Below are 19,087 nucleotides of genomic sequence, written 5' to 3' on the forward strand. Positions count from 1 at the left end.
AAGTTGCTGTTCTGCTCATTTTTGGTCATGAAAGAAAGGATGTTTCAAAACAATTGAGTGTGCTTTATATATTATTTGTGGGGAATATTTATTAAAAAAAAAAAAAAAAAAAAAAAGGGTCTTCTGGCACACAGAGATTTTTTTCCAGCTTTTTTGATTCTGATCAACTAAAATTAAGCTCCCATACTTCGGTCCCACAGTGGTGACCATTGTTCCACTGAGCCACTCGCCAGGTGTTTGTCTCAGCTAGCTGGAGGCTGGTGCCACTTGCAAAGAAATCAGCAGAGACAGGCTGAACATCTGAAATGGCTGCCTCTGAATGTTACTCTAAATAAACAACATGTTCTACAACAGGAGAAGAAATTGCAATTGTGGAGTCAAAGGTGTGACGTTCGATACCTCAGTGCTTCTTCCAGAATCATTAGCCACAGTGCATTTATTGTGGTAGGGTGAGCATGCCTCAGGAATATAAAAGCTCATTTAGCTGATTTTCAGCTTTGTCTTTGGAGGCTAATATAAGGGAGATAGGTCTACTTATTGCAGGCTGTTACTCTAGTTCACAAATTCCTGGCACCCATCAGTATATCATACAGCTGCACTGGACTTCAGCACAAAGGAAGCCGTGTCTGCTTTGGCCAACTTCTCCATAGCATTATTCCCACTCTTCAATGAAGTATTATTCATTGTTGAATTCCTCCATGTAATAAATATTCATTTGACAGATAATTATCATCATCCCTGCACAGCTCCACTAACACCAAACTTCTCACCAGCAGTCATTTCTGTCACTGTTCTGGCAGCAGGGAGCTTATGGTTCCTTATGCTTTAATAATGCTCCATCATCTGGGATATCAGATATGGGTCAAGTGTTAAAAAACTGCCTGTGTGCACTGCATGTGATTTAGGAACACCAAACCTGACTGAGAAGGAACAGCACAATGGGCAGGAACAGCAGCCAAAGTTATTTTGCTGTACCTTGATGCTCCAATTTAGAAAGCATATTATGATCAAATGAGTGTTCAGACACAATATTCCAGTATTTTAAAGTTTTTCTCTACGACTGTAGTTACAAAATAATAATAATAATAGTAATCTCAGTCTTTAATTTGTTTACAGGAATGGATCTCTGTAGATTGCCAGTGGGAATAATGTTGCTAGCAAATATTCATATTTCAGTTTTATTTTATAGTCCCCCTTAAAATGACTCATATGTATAAAATGCATTTAATTGGCTAATAGGTCCTTTTCAAGGAGAACAAAAGGAAAGTAAAGGCTATTGTCTTTGTTTAATTATTAAAATTCAGCAAACTATTCTAAGCAAGAAAAGTAATGCGTTAAACACGAAAACACCGACTTGTGAAGTTTTTTGGCCAATAACTCTTAAATTCTTTTGTAGCAGTGCATCAACAGCTTCCTTCTCATTTGGTGTTCCAATCTCCATCATGGTGTCCATCCATTTGGTTCATATGTGACCCATTTTGAATTGAAATAAACCAGAGGCATGAGGAAGCATTTCAGCAATGAGGAATATACATACTCTTCTGAATGTGGGGTTTTTTTTTGAAAGGATGGTTCAGAGAGGTAGATTGTATTAGCATGGTGAAAATGGTTCTTTGCACTGTGCTTTTTTTTTTAAAATTCTCTACAGCACTACAACTCCCTTTTCTTTTTCCTTCAAATTGAGTTTTCCTCCTGTTCAGAGCCACCACATCCTTGTTCAATCGTCTGCACTGAAATCTGTCACTAAAGGGCATCTAATTCAACGCTCTGTTCTTCACACATTGACTTAAGAGCGAGACTAGTTTGTATGAGCTTGATCTGGTTAGTATCTGAGAGGTTCCTGCTGTGTTTCTAGAGAGAAGCGATTAAAGCTCCTACAAATGTGGTTTTTTTTTTCAGTTGCAGCCACTTCTAGATCTACTGCCTGAAGCCTGTGCCAGTCATCCTGCTCAGCTGTGCTGGTTGTTTTCTTATTTGCTCTGTTCCTGTCGTAGCTAATATTGGGCACAGTACCAGGTGGTGCAGCTCAGGAAATGGTGTAGCAGCTGGTAGGAGAACGAGACAATACCAAAGGGTAGATAATGCCTAGAAAGGCAAAACCCACATGGGACTCCTGCTCTAGAGAGAAAATGTTACTCATGAAGACACTGAACTCAGCAGGCTTGCATGAAACAAATTTATTAGGAGAAAGTAGTGGGAAAAAGGCTTGAAGATATGTTTAAATGCAAAGCTGTTAGATAACAAAGCTTTGTACAAAAGGATGTTTAAGCAGTTCCTATTGTCATCTGAAAACAATTCATTACATGGCTGAGTAGTAGCTTGTATTTTTTCTAATGCATTTTTTTCTGTAAAATAGCTTATGTCGAGAGAAAATTTTGAACCAAATTCTGTAGGCTATTGCTTTGAGTCTCTCAAAGCAGCTTTTGTCACAAAGGGAATATTTATTAAATATGTTAGGTCAAAACTGTAAGGTTTATAAATTACGTGTTTTTACTCTTCTGTTTGTTTTCCTTCTCCTTAATATAGTGAATTACTTGTGTGAGTTGTGTTTTTCACTGTGTGAAATAGTGGCTGCTGCTATCCTTCCAGAACAGCAGAAAGCAGAGTTAAAGCATGATTTGACAAAATAATGTCAAAAGAATTGTGATGCTTACTGATCCTGTGGGGTTCTTCTCAAATCCCCAGTGTGGTTCAGAATCCCTCAGGTGCAGGATTGGGCCCTTGTCAGATCACCTTTCTCTGTGACGTGCAGTAAAGCTAATGATAGTTATCTCAAACTGTAAATTTATTTTTTCCTCCTTGTTTTTCTGGTTAGCTGTAGCCTAAGTCTTTAATTGATATTTGTGCAGATTCTTCTAGCTGTATGTATAAATGTTTCTGAATGTGGTTCAATGCACAGTTGCTCTCATTTGTGCTTGAATCTGGTATTTCCCTGGAGTCTCTATTTTGAGAGCTGTCTCCCTTATGCGTCCCTTTTCTGATCATGGCTTAATTACATTTTAAATGCCTTCTGTGTTACTTTCTCCACCACCTCAATTAGTTCACCTCCAACTGTGTGAATTTTTTAATAAGGAGGCAGAAAGTATTTCCAGCAATGCTGAACTTGAGTTCTGCTTGTCTGTCTATGGGAAGCCTTCCTTTGGGGCATGGAGGAGTTTACATGGCTACTGCAGGCTAATCTGGTAGTGAGATGTCTTGCTCTTTTGGTTTGGTTTACTTTCTCTGAGGTAGAGCTGGGAACCTTTAGAAGCTCTGTCTGTGTAGAATACTTTGTGGGTTATTCTGCTTCTACTTTTCAGTCTGTTGAGGTCCAAACAAATTATTTCATTTTCTAACTTCTTTTTTGGGGAATTTGTTAGTTACCAACTTCTAACTGTTTCATATTGGGTGGTTAGCATCCCAACCATCACATTAGCAATACAAATGTATCCATTTATTCCACAATGAAGGAGACTTTGTTTTAGTCAGCAGTATCTGTGATGTGCATCAAAGAGGAGCTGCTTGTCTACTCATTTTCAAAAGGAGAAGAATCACATTTTAATGCTTACCAGTCGGTAACTTGTTATTTTCAAGCTATCTATCACATGGCTGTGTCAGAATGAAAGATAAAGATGCTGTGTGGTTAAACTGCAGCCTAGTGTGTTCAAAGTCAGTGACTCGAATAGCTAAAATGAGTACTATATACCCAAATAAACGATTTGGTATTTTAAAACAAATAGAACACACATTAAGAAAGGGCAAGGGAATTAAAGAGGTCTAGAGCTAGAAAAAAATGTAGCCAAGTGCTCCTACCCACATAAAAATACTGGAGGTATTTCATCGTGTAGTGGCTTTGTTCCCAAAGCCTGGATAAATTTTTGGTGACAGATGGTAGAGACTCACAGCACTTGTTTAAACTTTGTGAAAATGTACTGAGGTCTTTTGGTATGCTTTGGTATTCTATTCATACTTCATTCCCTTTGGCGCAGCACAGGAATGATGTTACTTATTCCCTCTTTTGGAGCCCTATATCAAATCTTGAGATGGAAAATTAGATGAAAACAGCTCTTGGTATTCTAAGCATATTATCCCTCCTAATATATAGGGAATAGGCCATCCTGTAGTACCTATTTAAGTAGCTTAACAGCGTAAAGACAAATGCTATTGGAGTAATTCTGAAAAAATGTTCTTGGAAGTACGTTGTTCCCTTCTGTGCTCAATTTCTCTACTTTATGACCCTGAGTTTTGTAGATACCATATTGTATGCTTAGGAACTTTATTATGCTGACATAAATGTCTGCGATTTTCATCTTTCCATGGTAACCACAACATGCATTTTAGGGTGAAATACATTTTAAGAGATGTTTATTTAACTTAAATAGTAGTAATGTCCTGTGATATTTATTTAAGATTACCATGGTGTATTTTGTGGGTGTGCACACCTGCAATTACTGCACCATTTACTTTAAGCCATCTTGATAGTATGAAAACAAAAAGAAAACCAATTTTCTAGTTACTGAGTCAGAATATGAGTCTTTTTAAAGTAACTAGTTCATGGAATGTAGTGTTGAAGAAACAGTTTCTGGAAATGTGAAACAAACTAATAAAGATCTAAAGGAGGGAAATGAGTTTAAACACTTGAAAAACTGGTTTACGTAGTAGAGATGAGAGATTAAAAAAAAAGCAGTTATTTCCATTAAATTGTTTTGATATTACTTAAACAGCAACATTTGAACTGCTGATATTGAAAGCCCTTGGGTAAAATGAACATTAGAGAAAAGAAGGGAACTGAATTGGTCCAAATTTTTTGAAGGGAGTGTAATCTCCCTTTTCTTGATCAGATGGAACATTTGGTGACAAACTCCTCAAGAGATTTTTTGGGGAAAGAGAGGTTATTTGACTGACAATCTGTATCCCCAGTTGGTTAATCAAATGCAACGGATGTGCCAAGTTGTCTTTCATATGTTCTCAGCAATGTCAGGTTGGCAGCTGGATGTAATTGGATGTGAATGGAAGTACTGAAGGGCTCACGTGCACGAGCTCTCCCTTTCTTCTTACAGGATTAATAAAAAGGGGGTATTTGTTGGTCTAAATTTTACTCAGTTGTTTTTATCTAAATTAAAAGTATATGCTGCATCCCTATTAGATGTTAAGCTCATGTATGCTATAAGTAAATTTTTCAAAGATCCTGGGGGAAAAGGTTGGAAAAAGTGCAAATTTGTGCACCTGCAATCCAAACAAGGCAATGTTAATCTGTTTAGCTGTCCTAAACTCTGAAGTAGGAGCTATCTCACAGTCTAAATTGATTTTTTGGTGGAAAAGATGATTATACTTAAAGCAGTGAGCGTACCAAGAAGGCAGGAGCAGAGCCCTCACTGGCGCTGCTATGCCTCAGAGCTCACACCATGTTGGCTCTGACACAGCTGCAGGGCAGGAAGGGGCTGCTGAGGAGACGTGTGAGGGTCAGACCTCGCACTGCCAGAAGCCACTGCTCTTCCATTTCCCTAGTTCCTGTGATGGCGCCCATTTGTTGTTTGGTGAATGATGCTTGTGAGTGTTCTTATGCCTCACCCTTTTTTAAGGATCCCGCTTACAACTCCCAGTAATACCCACCCTGTTGCAAATACATTTTTCAAAATGTCAGGGTTTTTTAAAAACTTGCCAGCACAGGTGTGAACTTTGCCAGTGGATGAAAGTAAGCAGTCCTACAGAAACCTCAGTCCTGCTTGTGTTGTTTCAGTCTTGAAATAACTGTAAGTGCATTCCCTGAAGATGGCCCAGGGTGACGTTAACAGCCCTCCTCCAATCCTGCCTGCCTCTGATACTCAGCCCTCCATCTTCAAAGGAAAACGGGCAGTAGATACTTTTTTAAGCAGATTTTTAGTAACCCATCAGCAAAGAACATTTCTGTTACGTCTCTGTTGGCTTTCTAAAAGTGTTTCCATCATCATGAAGATGTGCACTTGCAGATGCTTATTCCCAGACAGCCATACTGACCCAAAGCCTACGTGCTACCTACTTGATGTGCCCTACTGGCATAATTCAAGGTATTTCTGGATTTACAGCATGTAAATGAAATCAGATTTTATACTTTGTTGTGTTGTGGGTTTTTTTTTTTTTTTTTTTTTTTTTTTCCTTCTAACACTAAATTAATGAATATTGTAAAGATACCTGCATTTTTTTAATTCAAAAAAGGCTTTGATTTTCATTTAGCATATGAATGGTTCCACTAGAATTTTTAAAAGGGAAACAATTTCAAGACTTCTAGAAACAATTGGTGTATTTTTAAAATACTTTACAAACCAGAATCAAAACTGTTGGTAGAAATTAATTTTATATTCCCATCCAGAATGCTATTAGGATGTGATATCTGTCATGAAGCCTCAAGGACTGATATTTGAATGAAAGTGATTCTGCTTTAAATGTAAACCACATTCAGAAATGACTTCAAGAAGTTTGTAGGGATCTAGCAACAATTAGAGAGTCATGTCACTTTGAGAAATGGTGGTATACAACTTAGTCTGTTAAAGAAATTGTCAGACTTCATTCTCCTAAATGAGAGATCAGCCTTCAAGCTGGAACCACTACATTATCCATGCCTGTTAAGTTATAAACATACTGGATTAAAGCTATCAGTGCTCCACTTTTTCACTTTCTGAAGTTAACCTTGAGGAAGAATATGCATTCATTTAAAACTCCTTCGAAGAGAAAAGTCAATTTTCTTCAGATGATTTGATTCATGCTTGTGCTGGCCTTCAAGAAATTCCTTTTTTTTTTTTTTTTTTTTTTTTAATAAATAAAAGAAATTAACAGATTCTACACAGTAAGGTTGTGGCTAGCTAGCTTTAATTATGAAAATGTAATCATGAGAAGAAAGGGTTCAGCACCTGTTGATTCCTTTAAACACGTGCAGAAATACCAAAAATTGTGACTGACAAATGATTTTAGAATCAAGGAAACTTGTTAAGCTTCTGAAAGAAAATTTCAATGCTTCTCTTATAATTCAGCTTTTGAAAACAGCCAGTCTTTTTTTTTTTTTTTTCTTGAAAATTCTTCCTTCCTGATGTATTTTTGTATATTGAAATTGAATGTATTGTAAGACAAGTTTTCCAAACTCTATTGCAACTGCTGCATTATAAAAACATCATTTGTTCTCACAAATGATACTTGAGGTGTTTTCTTGTCTGTGATAATATTTCTTTCCTCTTGCTGTTTGTAGAGTAGCATTAACATGGTCATTATTTGAGACTAAGTAGGTTTCTTTTAACAGAAATGTGGGTTAAATGCTAGCGCATGGTCTTTGCTGTGGTTTTATAACTCTAAAGTTCATTAAAAGTGATTTATGAGTATTCACAATAGAAATTTCTCTTTAACAGAACCTGTGTAAATGGAAGTATTTTACATTATAAAGCCACACTTTAAGAATAGGGAAGGCATTAGCCCGCAATACTTAAGATGTATTTGAATTTGAAGGATTACATTCCCAGTCTATCTGATAATGACAGTGTTTCTTGCACAGTTAAAATGAGACCCACTGCATCCACACTGTATTTGTAAAAGCTTTACCTCTGGCACCTTGCTAAGTTACTCTTGGAAAAACAAGATCTCTAACATTACAGTTTTCCCTCTAAGTCTGAAGAGTTGGTTTGAAGACGAGATGGGAGAAGTGTTTGTCATCTTCTGCTTCCTCTGGGGAAGGAGTTGAGAAATAGATTCTTTCCTTCTCATACATACAGCAGATTTGGATTCCCATTTTAATCTTCCTTTTGTTATTACTGTTTGTTATTTATAATTTGTATTACTATTTGTTATTACTATTATTTATAAATTTCTAGCTTTTCTGGTGGTAACCAGAGATTAATATAGGAAAATAAATTAAAGAGAGAAAAGAATACAAGGAAAAATTGAAATACAGTAGGAGAAAACATCCAGTCCTGTGCATTTGATACCTAAATATAAAAGCTCAAATGGTATTTATGTGTAATATACTTTTTACTAAAATAGATGCAACTAAATCTGTCTTGGATTGTGATAATACTCTATCAAGTGATAAACGTTGATTTAAAAAGCAAATTAATAGTTATTGTAAAGTGCTTTTGCAAATTAATGGATATTTGGCTTCTGTCTCAATGATTCCAATATGAAAAGTTACTGAAATTTGATGTCCTTAAATAATATTGTCCTAGGGAAGAAGCAGCATGTTCTCAACTTGGGAACATACAAAAAAAAATTTAAAAAATAACCATCTCTAACTCAATCGAATGTGAACACACACACACAGAGCATTCAGAGTTATCCCGCAGCTTACGTTACGCAAACAACTTTATAAAGCAGCTTAAGATGTCTGCACATTTAATTCTCAAGTCCAGGGTGCAGCCAGTAAACCATGGTGCTCAGGTGAGAAATGAGAAATTTTCAGGGCCATTGAACACACTGAATTTAGCGGAGTGCTCAATAGCCCTCAAAATTTCTCATTTAGGAGGGTGCATGTGTGTGGCTTCAAAAAATGAATGTGAGCTTCACTTTCTCCATTTGATTTATTGTGTCCCTTCCTTTCTCTGTTCCTCCTCCTGTCTATCTTGTACCATAAGCAGCTGGTCTTCTTATTTTGAAGTAAAAGAAATGCACTCACTGATTAACCTATTGGTGTTAAAGTGTGAAAGCGCATTCACTGTGTAACACAGTAAAAACAAACTGCATGTTTGTTTTTTTTCTTCCTTTGATTTTCCTGCTATCACTCCTTCAGACACTAGCTTGGTAACTACTGTAGGCATGAAGTTATTCAGGTTAATGCATCACCCTGTGCGTAGCACAGGCAATTTGGAACTGACGGAGGAAGGATGGGGAAATCAAGGCCACCAGGCATAGGGACAGCTGAAGGGACAGAGAAGCCAATGTACCCAGCTCCATCACACACTCAATGTGATGGGGCTATGATAGATGCACAGCTAATGCCTAGCCAAAATGGGTTCACCACCGAGTGCACCATCTTGGGTGTGAGTTGCCCATTTCTCCCATAGATTGGGAAATTAATGTTTTAACAGACACTGTTCATCTTTTTATCATAAGTATGTGGGCAGGTGGTGATCCAATCTTTTTGTTGTCTTAGCCTATGAAAAAGCACATTCCTTCTCTAGTCAAATCAACCCCTTGAGCCGGATAAATTGTCCATCAAAATTAATAAGCAAGCTTCACTTTTTGTTTGCAACATTAACTGGTGAAGAACCTAAAGATCTTCATTTCCAAGGGCACACTCACTGGGTGTCTGCGCCATGTCTGTTGCTCATCCCCAAGCACCTGCTGCTGAATGGTTCCTCAAAGCTGTGTTTTTGTGTTACGTAAGAAATATCCATCTTCCTTTGATTTTTGTCATCAGCACCATTGCTTACTGTCAGATACTGTGGGCAGAGCCCTCACAGATGGGGCCCTCACAGCGTGCTCCCACCATCGACTGCGCGCAGCATCTCTGCAATAATTTATTTAAAGCTTAGCCACCATCCTGACTTTATCCAATTCTGGTCTGTTGATTAAATATTATAGATGACATGTATGGTGGTGAGGGACTGAGAAACAGCGATTGCTCCTGGTTAAGTAACATTATGTTCATGGTACAAATAGTAACTGGCATATGTTGAAGCCAAACATGATATTATGATTTAATTACCAGAGCAATTAGGCTGTGTTTTGTACAAGAGAAAGCACTGGAGCGAATGTGTCTTCAGATTTATCAGGGGCTTCTCAGGCATGTTGTTAGGGAAGAGGTTGCCCAGAGATGTCGCGGGTGCCGCATCCTTGGAGACATTCAAAGTCAGGCAGGATGGGGCTCTGAGCACTGATCTACCTGTAGATGTCCCTGTTCATTTCAGAGGAGTTGGACTGGATGGCCTTTAAAGGTCCCTTCCAATTCAGACAGCTCTATGATCCTCTGTGGAATTCCATGTGGAGAATTGAGTGGTTGTGTACTTGGGTGAAACTTTCCTCAGAATAAGAATGCTAGAGCAAGAATTAGGAAAAAAAAAAAAAATGAAGATTGTGACTCAAATGAATTCAGAGACCTTTGAAATATGTAAGTCCAAATGACTTCATTATGTGTTCCTGTGGACAGTTGTTTATTTTGCTTAATGTTTGTTTATTAGCAAACTTCTTGGCAAATGGAAACACTGTGGAAATTCCACAAGTCCTGAAGGTCCACTAAAATTTACAGAAACGCTGAGCTGAGCAGTGGGACTTTGTTCCATTGTTACTGTGTGAGTAAACATGAGTTACTGCCATCCAAAGGAGGATGAGATAGTACTGAAGATGCATTGCGATAAAGGCTGTGCATACACGTGTAAACCTAACTAAGTTATTAACTGTCCTGGTGGTTAAATTAAAGCTGTAGTAAGATTCTCAGAACTTGGAGTGTGTATCTGGAAAGAGAAGGCAAAAGTTCTCAGCAGTTCTACATTGCCAAGAGCAGTGTTAGAGCTGGGTACTACTGAACTCCATCATTCCTGTGTCAGCTTGAACGTCTTACAGAAGAGCAAACAATATTGTTCAGTGTGCACAAAGATGTGTTTAGCTGATCCTCTGTGAAGATTTTATTTTTCATGAAAATTAAGTTGCAGAAAGTGAAAGAAAGGAATGAGTTAACTGAAACTATTATTTTTAATGCAACCAGCCTCCTTTCCAATTCCTGTTCATAAAATATTTTGCGTTTCTTTATGTGTTAATTTAATATCAATTTTTTTTTTACGAAAGCAGAAGATTAAATATTTGTTTTTTAAAAGCTCACTTAAAATGAACTCCACAAAGCTTCTGATGTAAAAATCCTATCGTGATCTTCTGTATAAGTTTATAATAGCAGCCTTTTTTCCTCTGTACGCAGTTCATGCAAGAACTTGAATTTCATATTAACATTCCCTCATTTCTTTTGTGACTGTGTCTCTTTGGTTAGACTATGTCTAACATAAATCCACTTGAACTTTATCTCCTTGTGGAAATGCGTAGTATTTTAGGTAACAAGGTTAGATGTGCAAGCCAAACCAGACAATTTTGGCACGCTAAGTGCTTTTCAGAAAATGCATCCCATGAGAGCTGAAATACTACAAAGGTTTGTATACTTAAGGAATAGGCTATTCATGCAATATATTGAGTTTGGATTTGGTTGGCTGTGAGTTATAGTATTAAAAAATCGATTTATTTTACTCTGCCAGAGAAAAAAATAGCTGAAATATTGAATTTGTTAGCTGCTACGTTTTGAATTAACTTCTAGACTGAAGGTTAAATTCTATGCTTCTTAAACATGTGTAATCTAATTAGCATTTGTGAGATTTACTGGGATGAATTTTGCCCTTGGCATATGCAATTGCAAACGGAAAGGCTGTGGGCTGCAGGCTGCTGGGGGCAGACAGTCTGCCTGTGGTGGACATCCGCAGAGGGAAGTGCCTGCATCTTAGCTCCCGGGGGGCTGACATCAGCTGACACGGCTCCTGAAATTGCCAGAGTATTTATTATTACAGGAAAGTTTCTTAGTTGCTAAAAATAAGGAGATACTGGCTTTAAAGGGAAGGAGATGCTTCTTGAAATTGTTGTTCAGTTGACAAAGAGAGGCATAATCTAAGATCACTGCATTGCTGCAGTATTTTACAGAAGTCTAAATTCAAAAAAGAAAGTAAAACTGGTTTTTGACAGAATTGCAGAAAGTGTTATGGGACGGACTTAGCAGAGGTTATTTCTGTAGCCTTGATCAAAATCTAGATGAATATTAAGACTGGTAATTAAGTCTGTTGACTCTTGTTTCATGAGGTGATAAGTGTCATTTCCATAATTTTTTCTTGATGTAAATCGATAAACTCTCATCCTTTGGAAATATGCTCTCATCGGGGTAGATGAGAAGCATTACAGAACTGCTAGTCTTTTTTAATGCAGCTATCCAATTTATTTGTCCAATATACGTTCCTTGGATTTTATATGGTTTTAGCAGATAAATCTTAGTTTTCTTTGATAGCACATTTCTTGAAATGCCAGTACTCCTCCTTTTTATGTCATCTGTTAAGACGTGTGATAATTGTCAGAATTGTCACAAGCTTCCTCATTGCTAGTTGTCTACTGTTGGCCAGCAAGATTTAGCATTCGCCTTCCTTTCACAGCATGAGGGCAGGGTATGGACTAGAGCTCTTGTCACATTTTATAGCAGCTCAGTACATTTAAGCAGAACTTTAAATCAGTTATTTTACAAGGAAGCATTCAGTCACCTCACTGTTACTGGGAAATGTTTGGTGAAATAGTGGCGTCCACAGCCTCCATTTAAATGAACAGGCCTTATTCAGTGTGGAATAGTATCAGCCTGTTTAGTGCTTTCATCTTTATTTCACTGATAGTAGGCAATGGGTTAGTCATTTAGTACCATTGTTGGCTTTTTATTTAGTTTATGTACAAGTCCTTTCTTGAACTTTGTCAAGAAAAAATAAGAGATACCATGCACCATTTGGAACTGTATTTTATATAAAGGTAGTTTTATTCATTTACTATTGTCAAAAGGAGAGTAAAGGCTGAGTGTAATACAGCTGCAATGTTTGTGTCCAGCATCAGTATCTAGACTGCGTCATAGGAAAATCTGGTCAATGCTGGGTAATTAAACCAAGTGAAACTAGTTGTGTATATTTAAAATGAGAGGTACAAATAAGTCATTATATGAACAACGCTGTATTTTATCTTCAATAACTTCTTGTGAGATGGCCTCCGTGTATGTCTCCTGTGTCCAAGGAACTTTAAAGGCCTCAGAAAAGCAAGGATTTTTGGAGGTCGAATGTTTTGTGTTTACCATTCTAGCCATAGGATACAGAGAGTTTATTTCAGAAAGGCCAGTAGGGCCTCTTGCAGGTATCTGCATAGGTTTAAGAACCAGCAGTCAGTGCAAAGTCCAGCATCAGCTTCCATTTGCAACCACCCAGTCTGCCAAGTGGCAATTTTAAACAGACTCCAGGCAACAGGAAGGAAGACTGCATTGTAAACACAGATAAAGTGAATGCCAGCTATTCCCTCTTCTGCAGAAACTATGCAGCTGCTTCCTGGTATCTCCTAGCCATCTCCATCAAACCTCAGAGTCCACCTCAAGTCAGCTGAGAGACTTGGAGCGCAGAGCTAGTGAAGTTGATGCATTTTGCGGTTTCACAAATACAGACCTGAGATCAGGTCCTCTGCCTGTGAGGAGAGATCAGGGAGGTGGTAGAGCTCTCCAAAGGGTCCCCATGTAAGCCTTGGTTTTGTTGCCCTAGGGCTTGAGAGGAGCATGAGCTCAGTCGGTGCTTGTGGGATGGGGCAGCCTGGGCAGTAGCACCAAGGAACCTGACTGATCTTCCAGGACTCAAGTGAGGTTGTGGACAGTTCATTCTGTTTTCTGCCCCTGCCCACTTTCCTGCTCTCTAGAAAACACGTTGCCATTGCCTGAGCTTGTATGAGCTGTTGCCACAACAGAGACTTCAGAAATGTTTTGTTGGCTAAGAGGTTTGATTTACAGAGATCGATGACTTGAATATTGAGCCACTTGTCTATTTTAGCTTAGCATTTGGTTTGTAGATTTTGGTCAATGCTTTCAAGAAAATACCAGGGCTTTTTGTTACTTCTGAGGAAATGCTTAAAATAATAACCATTCCTCTCACCAGCTGGTAAGTGGATTAGTTCAGCAAATTGAGGCTTTCGTTAGGATGACAGTAGGAGTGAATATTTGTCCTCAGTCTCTCTCAATGACCCTCATCTCTAATGTTTCTTTTCTAGAAATTGAAAGAATACTGTATGCATGTTTGATATTGTATTTAGTCTCTGAAGATGGCATCCCAGGTCTGATGTTCAATTAGGGAGTACAGTTCTGTAATCCTTATTTAATTAGAACTCCTTGTCTGACTCCCTGGGAGTTGCGTTTGTAATTGGATTCTCACAAGTGAGAATATGCAGAGGCCACCTCAAAGGAAAGCTATAATTTGCTAATGTGTCTTACTTACCTGTAGTTCTTCGAGAATGTTTCCTCTGCATATTCACATTATGGTTCCTGTCCACATTCTGTTTTTCCTTGGATTTCTGATGCTCTACAGTTGCAGTGTTCAATAAGAATAACTGAAGTATTGAGCACTGTACAACTCTCCAATATCTCTGATCACTTGGTGTCATGAGATGGCACTTGTACAGTCCTAGTAGTCACTGCTCTTCCAGGAGGTTCCTGTAGTTCACCAGCACTGGAGTACCAAAACCCACTGGTGTGAATATGCAAGGACAGCACTCTCAAAGAGCAAGTCATTGGTAAGTAGTCTTTATTTTTTCGTGTGTGTGTGTGATTAACCTAATATTTCCGACGTTGTTTTGTAAATTCTGTATTTACAAATTCACTTGTAGTCCTTATGATAAAAACAACCATCGTTCTGATTTGTGAGATCAATTTTAGAACTGTTATCTTTCAGGCAAAAAAAATAAAAGTATCTGTATTTTTAAGTCTTCGATATGAACTCAGGTCAGTTGTAAATTGATATGTTACTATTAGTGCGTAGGTATGCAAACTGAAGTTTTATATTTCTGTCAGACAAAAAGGCACTGTAACAGTGCTGTATTATATACTTTAAAATAGCACTCTTTTAAAAAAATTGTATTGGATAGCAGTAAGTCATTGATCAAAAAAGTTTTCTAATGGTGTTAACAATATTAATTCTCAAAGCAGATTCTCTTGAAGAACATCAAATGTATGTTGCTTTTAACTTCCAAATTCTTTTCTAAACACTTCTTTTTTTTTTTTTCTCAACCCCCCAGACATGGAATTCTGTGAGACACCCCATATTCTGTGCTCTGGCTACCAAACAGACTTACATGGTGTATCAGAGCACAGCTACCCACTAGAGGTGGGCTCAGACGTGGATACTGAAACCGAAGGTGGAGCATCACCAGATCATGCCCTGAGGATGTGGATGAGGGGGATGAAGTCAGAACACAGCTCCTGTCTGTCAAGCCGGGCCAACTCAGCATTGTCCCTGACTGACACTGACCATGAGAGGAAGTCTGATGGGGAGAATGGTAATAAAGAAATACATCTGACATACTGAATAGAAGTATTATTTCATTGAAACTTTCTTATTCTCCTTTATTGTCCTCTCTTTCTTTTTTCCTCCTTCATCCTTAGATCTCTACTAGATCATCTACTCTTTATTCGAGATAAAATGTTTAAATTGTGTTTATAGTGTAGATGAAAAATAAGGCAAAAAACAAATGAGACTGTGTAGTTCTAGAGAACAATTGCTCTCCTGTATTCTCTATTTTTATGCACTGGGAAGATCATCATTTTAATTTCGTGAACTATGAATTAGGTTCTTAAATCTTTATGTGTACATTTACATCACACATTTTGTGTACAATCCATCCTGTATTTTCTGGTTTTTGAGTGTAGCTTTAAGACTTGAGAGTTAGGCTATATCTGAACAGGTACCTTTATCAGCAGAGCAGACCAAGCTGGTCTCTGTCAGGTCTGGATTCTGTGCATGGAAGTTGAATTTCTCGGTTAGTAGTTCTTTGGTCTTTGTTTTAAGCACTCATTCTCCTTCAGGATCCTTTTACTTATTTGCTTACTTTATGTTTTAGAAAGGGAAAATGTGTATTTAATTGAGTAATGGGGAAAAAAATTCCACTGATTATCTCAAGGCATCAGAATTAATGAAAATCTGCTTAGTTCATATCTCAGTTTGCACATTTAACAGATACATGTAGGAGCTGGATTTGTTGATCCTTGTGTGTCCCTTGCAACTCAGGATACTCTATGATTTTCTTGTAGCTAATGTAGTTAACCAAATGCTAGCTACATTAGTAGTTAAATGTGGTCAATAAGTGGTTTTGTTTGGTTGTTTGTTTTTTTTTAATTGATAAGAGATCAGGGAACCAGTGAAAGTGGCAGATGACACTTCAGTGTTGACAGTGATATGTTTTAGTGGATCTATAGTAATATGAAAAAGGATTCACTCATGAATATCCTTTTTATATTTATAATAGGAATGAATTTAATCAATTTAAACTCATTTCTTACATGATGTAGCATATAGCAGAGTAGTCCTGCACATAGATTTAATATTTGAGTGTTTGTAAGCTTAATAACAAATTTCTAATTAATTCAATTAATTGATTCGTGTTTTAGATGCTTCAATACAAATTTTAAGTAGGAAACTGAGAGAGGAAAGCAAGTGCAAAATTAAGCTGGAAGAGAAATTGAGACCACAAGCTGAAATGAACTTAAGCTTTCTTCAGACAGTGTAGACAGACGGGGTGTCAGTGTTTCTTAGGGAGCTGAGTATTTGTAAGAATAATTAGTCTTGAAAGTTAACGTGGATAAATTTGAAGATGAAGGTGATTGTGAAGTACTACACAGGTTGGTTCATAGTCAAGAGTTCTGACCCAGAGAGCAACTGTTTTCTATCTGGGCTGACTCTCAGTAACTCTCAGCATTCTTAGAGCACAGGCATTCGTAAATCTCTTAGTAAATGAAATAACACGTGACAAATCTTTCTCTTTTTAAGCAGTTATTTGTGCAAAAAGCTTTATTGAAGAGCTGCAAGTGCTGCATTTGTTCCTGTCAATTGCTACCATGGAAGCAGACTTTCTTTATGCCAGCCAGAAACTTCTGTGGTATGGAAATGGTTGAGTACATTGCAAGCCATTAATTCTTGTTTCTTGAAATTCTTTTTTCTGTGATACTGTGCTGTAAAAAAAATAGATTTAGAAATTCTGGCTGCAGAACGGTTGTCCAAATGCCAGGTGGGTACAGCCGATTTGAAACGAGTAAAATTAATGAAGTAATTTACCATTATTGCATTGTTTGAGAAAACTAAGTGCTATTACTCTCTGTATTTTGAAAAGATCTGTTGATTTTTTTGTTGTTGTTGTTGTTGTTTTTTTTTAATCTGTGGGCAAAATTCTGCTGCAAATGCATAGTAGCTTTTTTGTAGAATGCAGAATAGTCAAATGCAATAGACTCACGTAAATCTGTTTTCAGGAAATGCTTTGCTTTACATAGAACTCCAATATATTTCTACAAATGTTATTCTGTTAAGTTATTCCTTGAGTTTGTCCTACCCGTGCAAAGCTCTAGAGAGGTTTCTTGACACATGATATATCTGTACCTGCAGTGCTGTTCAGTGCAAACTAACTTAAAAGGGACAAGCTGCTCATTCACAAATCTGATAAGGGTAAAAGGAGGTAACATGGACTGACTGAAATTCTGGTATCCTTTGAGTGCTAAAACTAATAGAATAAGGTAATTGAATGGTCATTTGCATATTTTGTGCTGCTATTATTGTGCAGACATAACCTGAAGACTGAATAAGTAGAAATTATTCCAGATAAGAAAAAAAAACTCTGGTCTTGCACTACTGCCTTCAGCTTTTTTTCTTTTTTTCTTTTTTTTTTTTTTAATCTATTTGAGTTTATCAAAGAAAGATTTTCTTATTCCAGGGATGGAACGTTGATGGGTTTGTACTTACAACATTCTGGATGGAAATATTTTCAGTGGTACAGAACAATTGTGTTCTGAAGAACAAGTGAACAGACAAAGCACAACCTTTTACTTCAAACCCTTGATCTTTGTGAGGGCAGTTGGTTGAGTGGGTGTAACTCAGAACTCTATCTCAGTAGCTGTAAAAGTGACCTGATTTTTTTTTCAGTGAACCTCTGGTAAACCCTTTCTGTCAGTATTCTGGGTATGTGCCTACTCCATTGACTGCCTGTTACTCTGAGAACCTGTATTCTGGTGTAAAAGGTCAGAAATAACCTTAGAAATTTACATGAGGTAAAGTGGAACCCAAATCTAGTGGAAGAAGATAAGCATAACATATCAGTATTTAACACCGTTAGGAAATTGTAGGTAATGGCTCAAAAAATTCTACTTTTTGGTTTTTGGCTTACATAGCTAACAGTGCCTTCTTACTCCAAGTAACTAATGAAGGTTGTAAATTTTCTCTTGGCTGCACTTTTTTTCATGTCACTATACTTCATCATGTATTCTAACTAGCCAGATTTGAGAATTTATTTGAGGAATGTTTTCCTTCATAGACACACCAACTCTATCATTATCCCTGTTTAAACATACTCTGTTGTTTTGAAAGCATTGAACAGATTGTGTGAAATACCAACATTCCCATTTAAATTAGTGTTGTCAACGCTAATGGCAACTAATAATAGCCTATTAGTGCACAAACTGCCTGAGGCTTTGCCTGAGGCTAAGCAAAATATATATTAATGGCAAGTAATGAACGACCAATTTCTTGGGGATCATTGGTTATCTTGGAATGGTATAAACAGCTCTATTTTAACACTAAAATACTGTGTGGTATGGAAATGTAAATTTTGGACAGAAATGCTACAAAAGAACAATATTAAAAATAGTTACTTACTCCATTGTAGAAGACTGTATAGAATCACAGAGTGGTCTGGGTTCAGAGGGACCTTTATGATCATCTAATTCCAATCCCTCTGCTATAGCCTCAGTTCACTGGAACAATAGTATCTGTCATTGCAGAATATCAGAACATTGAGTTCAGTGATTTAGTCTGCCAGAATACTGAGCTGGCACATCTTGCTTTTCCATTATTTATTTTTTTTTCAAATGTATTTTTCTAGAACAAAATATATAGTGCGGGAAAGAATAAAACCCTGATCTACAAAAAGAGTTGTCTTTGATCATATATCTGAAACTGCTCAAATGACATGAAACTACATCCCTTTCCAGCCAGTTCGCTGATAATGGACTGAAGTCCATTTTGTATCCATGCACTCTTCCCCACTGAATCGTTCATGCCGATCTTGTGTTTTCCCTTACCGATTGCCCGTGCAGTCATGAAGCAGTGTGGTTTACCTCAAGTTCATTCGTGCCACACTGTAATCCATTTCTAAGCCACATTTGACTTATGTGCACACCCACCAACTCTTAGTTTTTGTTACCACATCTCAGCTGAACATTAGTAAGGAACTCCATGATAACGCACTTGTTAACCTGTTTCAGATTTTCAGGCAGTTATAAAGTCCTTTAAAGACTAATTGGTTTTGCTTACTCCTGAAATGGACTTACATGTTCTTTTGCAAGTAGTTACCGTTTCTTTAGTAA

General features: G+C 37.4%; 1 protein-coding gene across 1 annotated transcript in view; it reads left to right on the top strand.

The window, feature by feature from the left end:
• Positions 1-19,087, top strand: part of TENM1 (teneurin transmembrane protein 1) — a 237,641-nt gene that overhangs the window by 22,570 nt on the left and 195,984 nt on the right. The window contains exon 3 of the mRNA XM_042876489.1: positions 14,758-15,018. Coding sequence (XP_042732423.1) covers positions 14,758-15,018 — 261 coding nt within the window. The remainder of the gene's footprint in view (positions 1-14,757; positions 15,019-19,087) is intronic.

Source organism: Lagopus leucura, unplaced genomic scaffold (assembly GCF_019238085.1).
Source record: "Lagopus leucura isolate 7727_CA_CO unplaced genomic scaffold, USGS_WTPT01 Super-Scaffold_100016, whole genome shotgun sequence".
Lineage (NCBI taxonomy): Eukaryota > Metazoa > Chordata > Aves > Galliformes > Phasianidae > Lagopus > Lagopus leucura.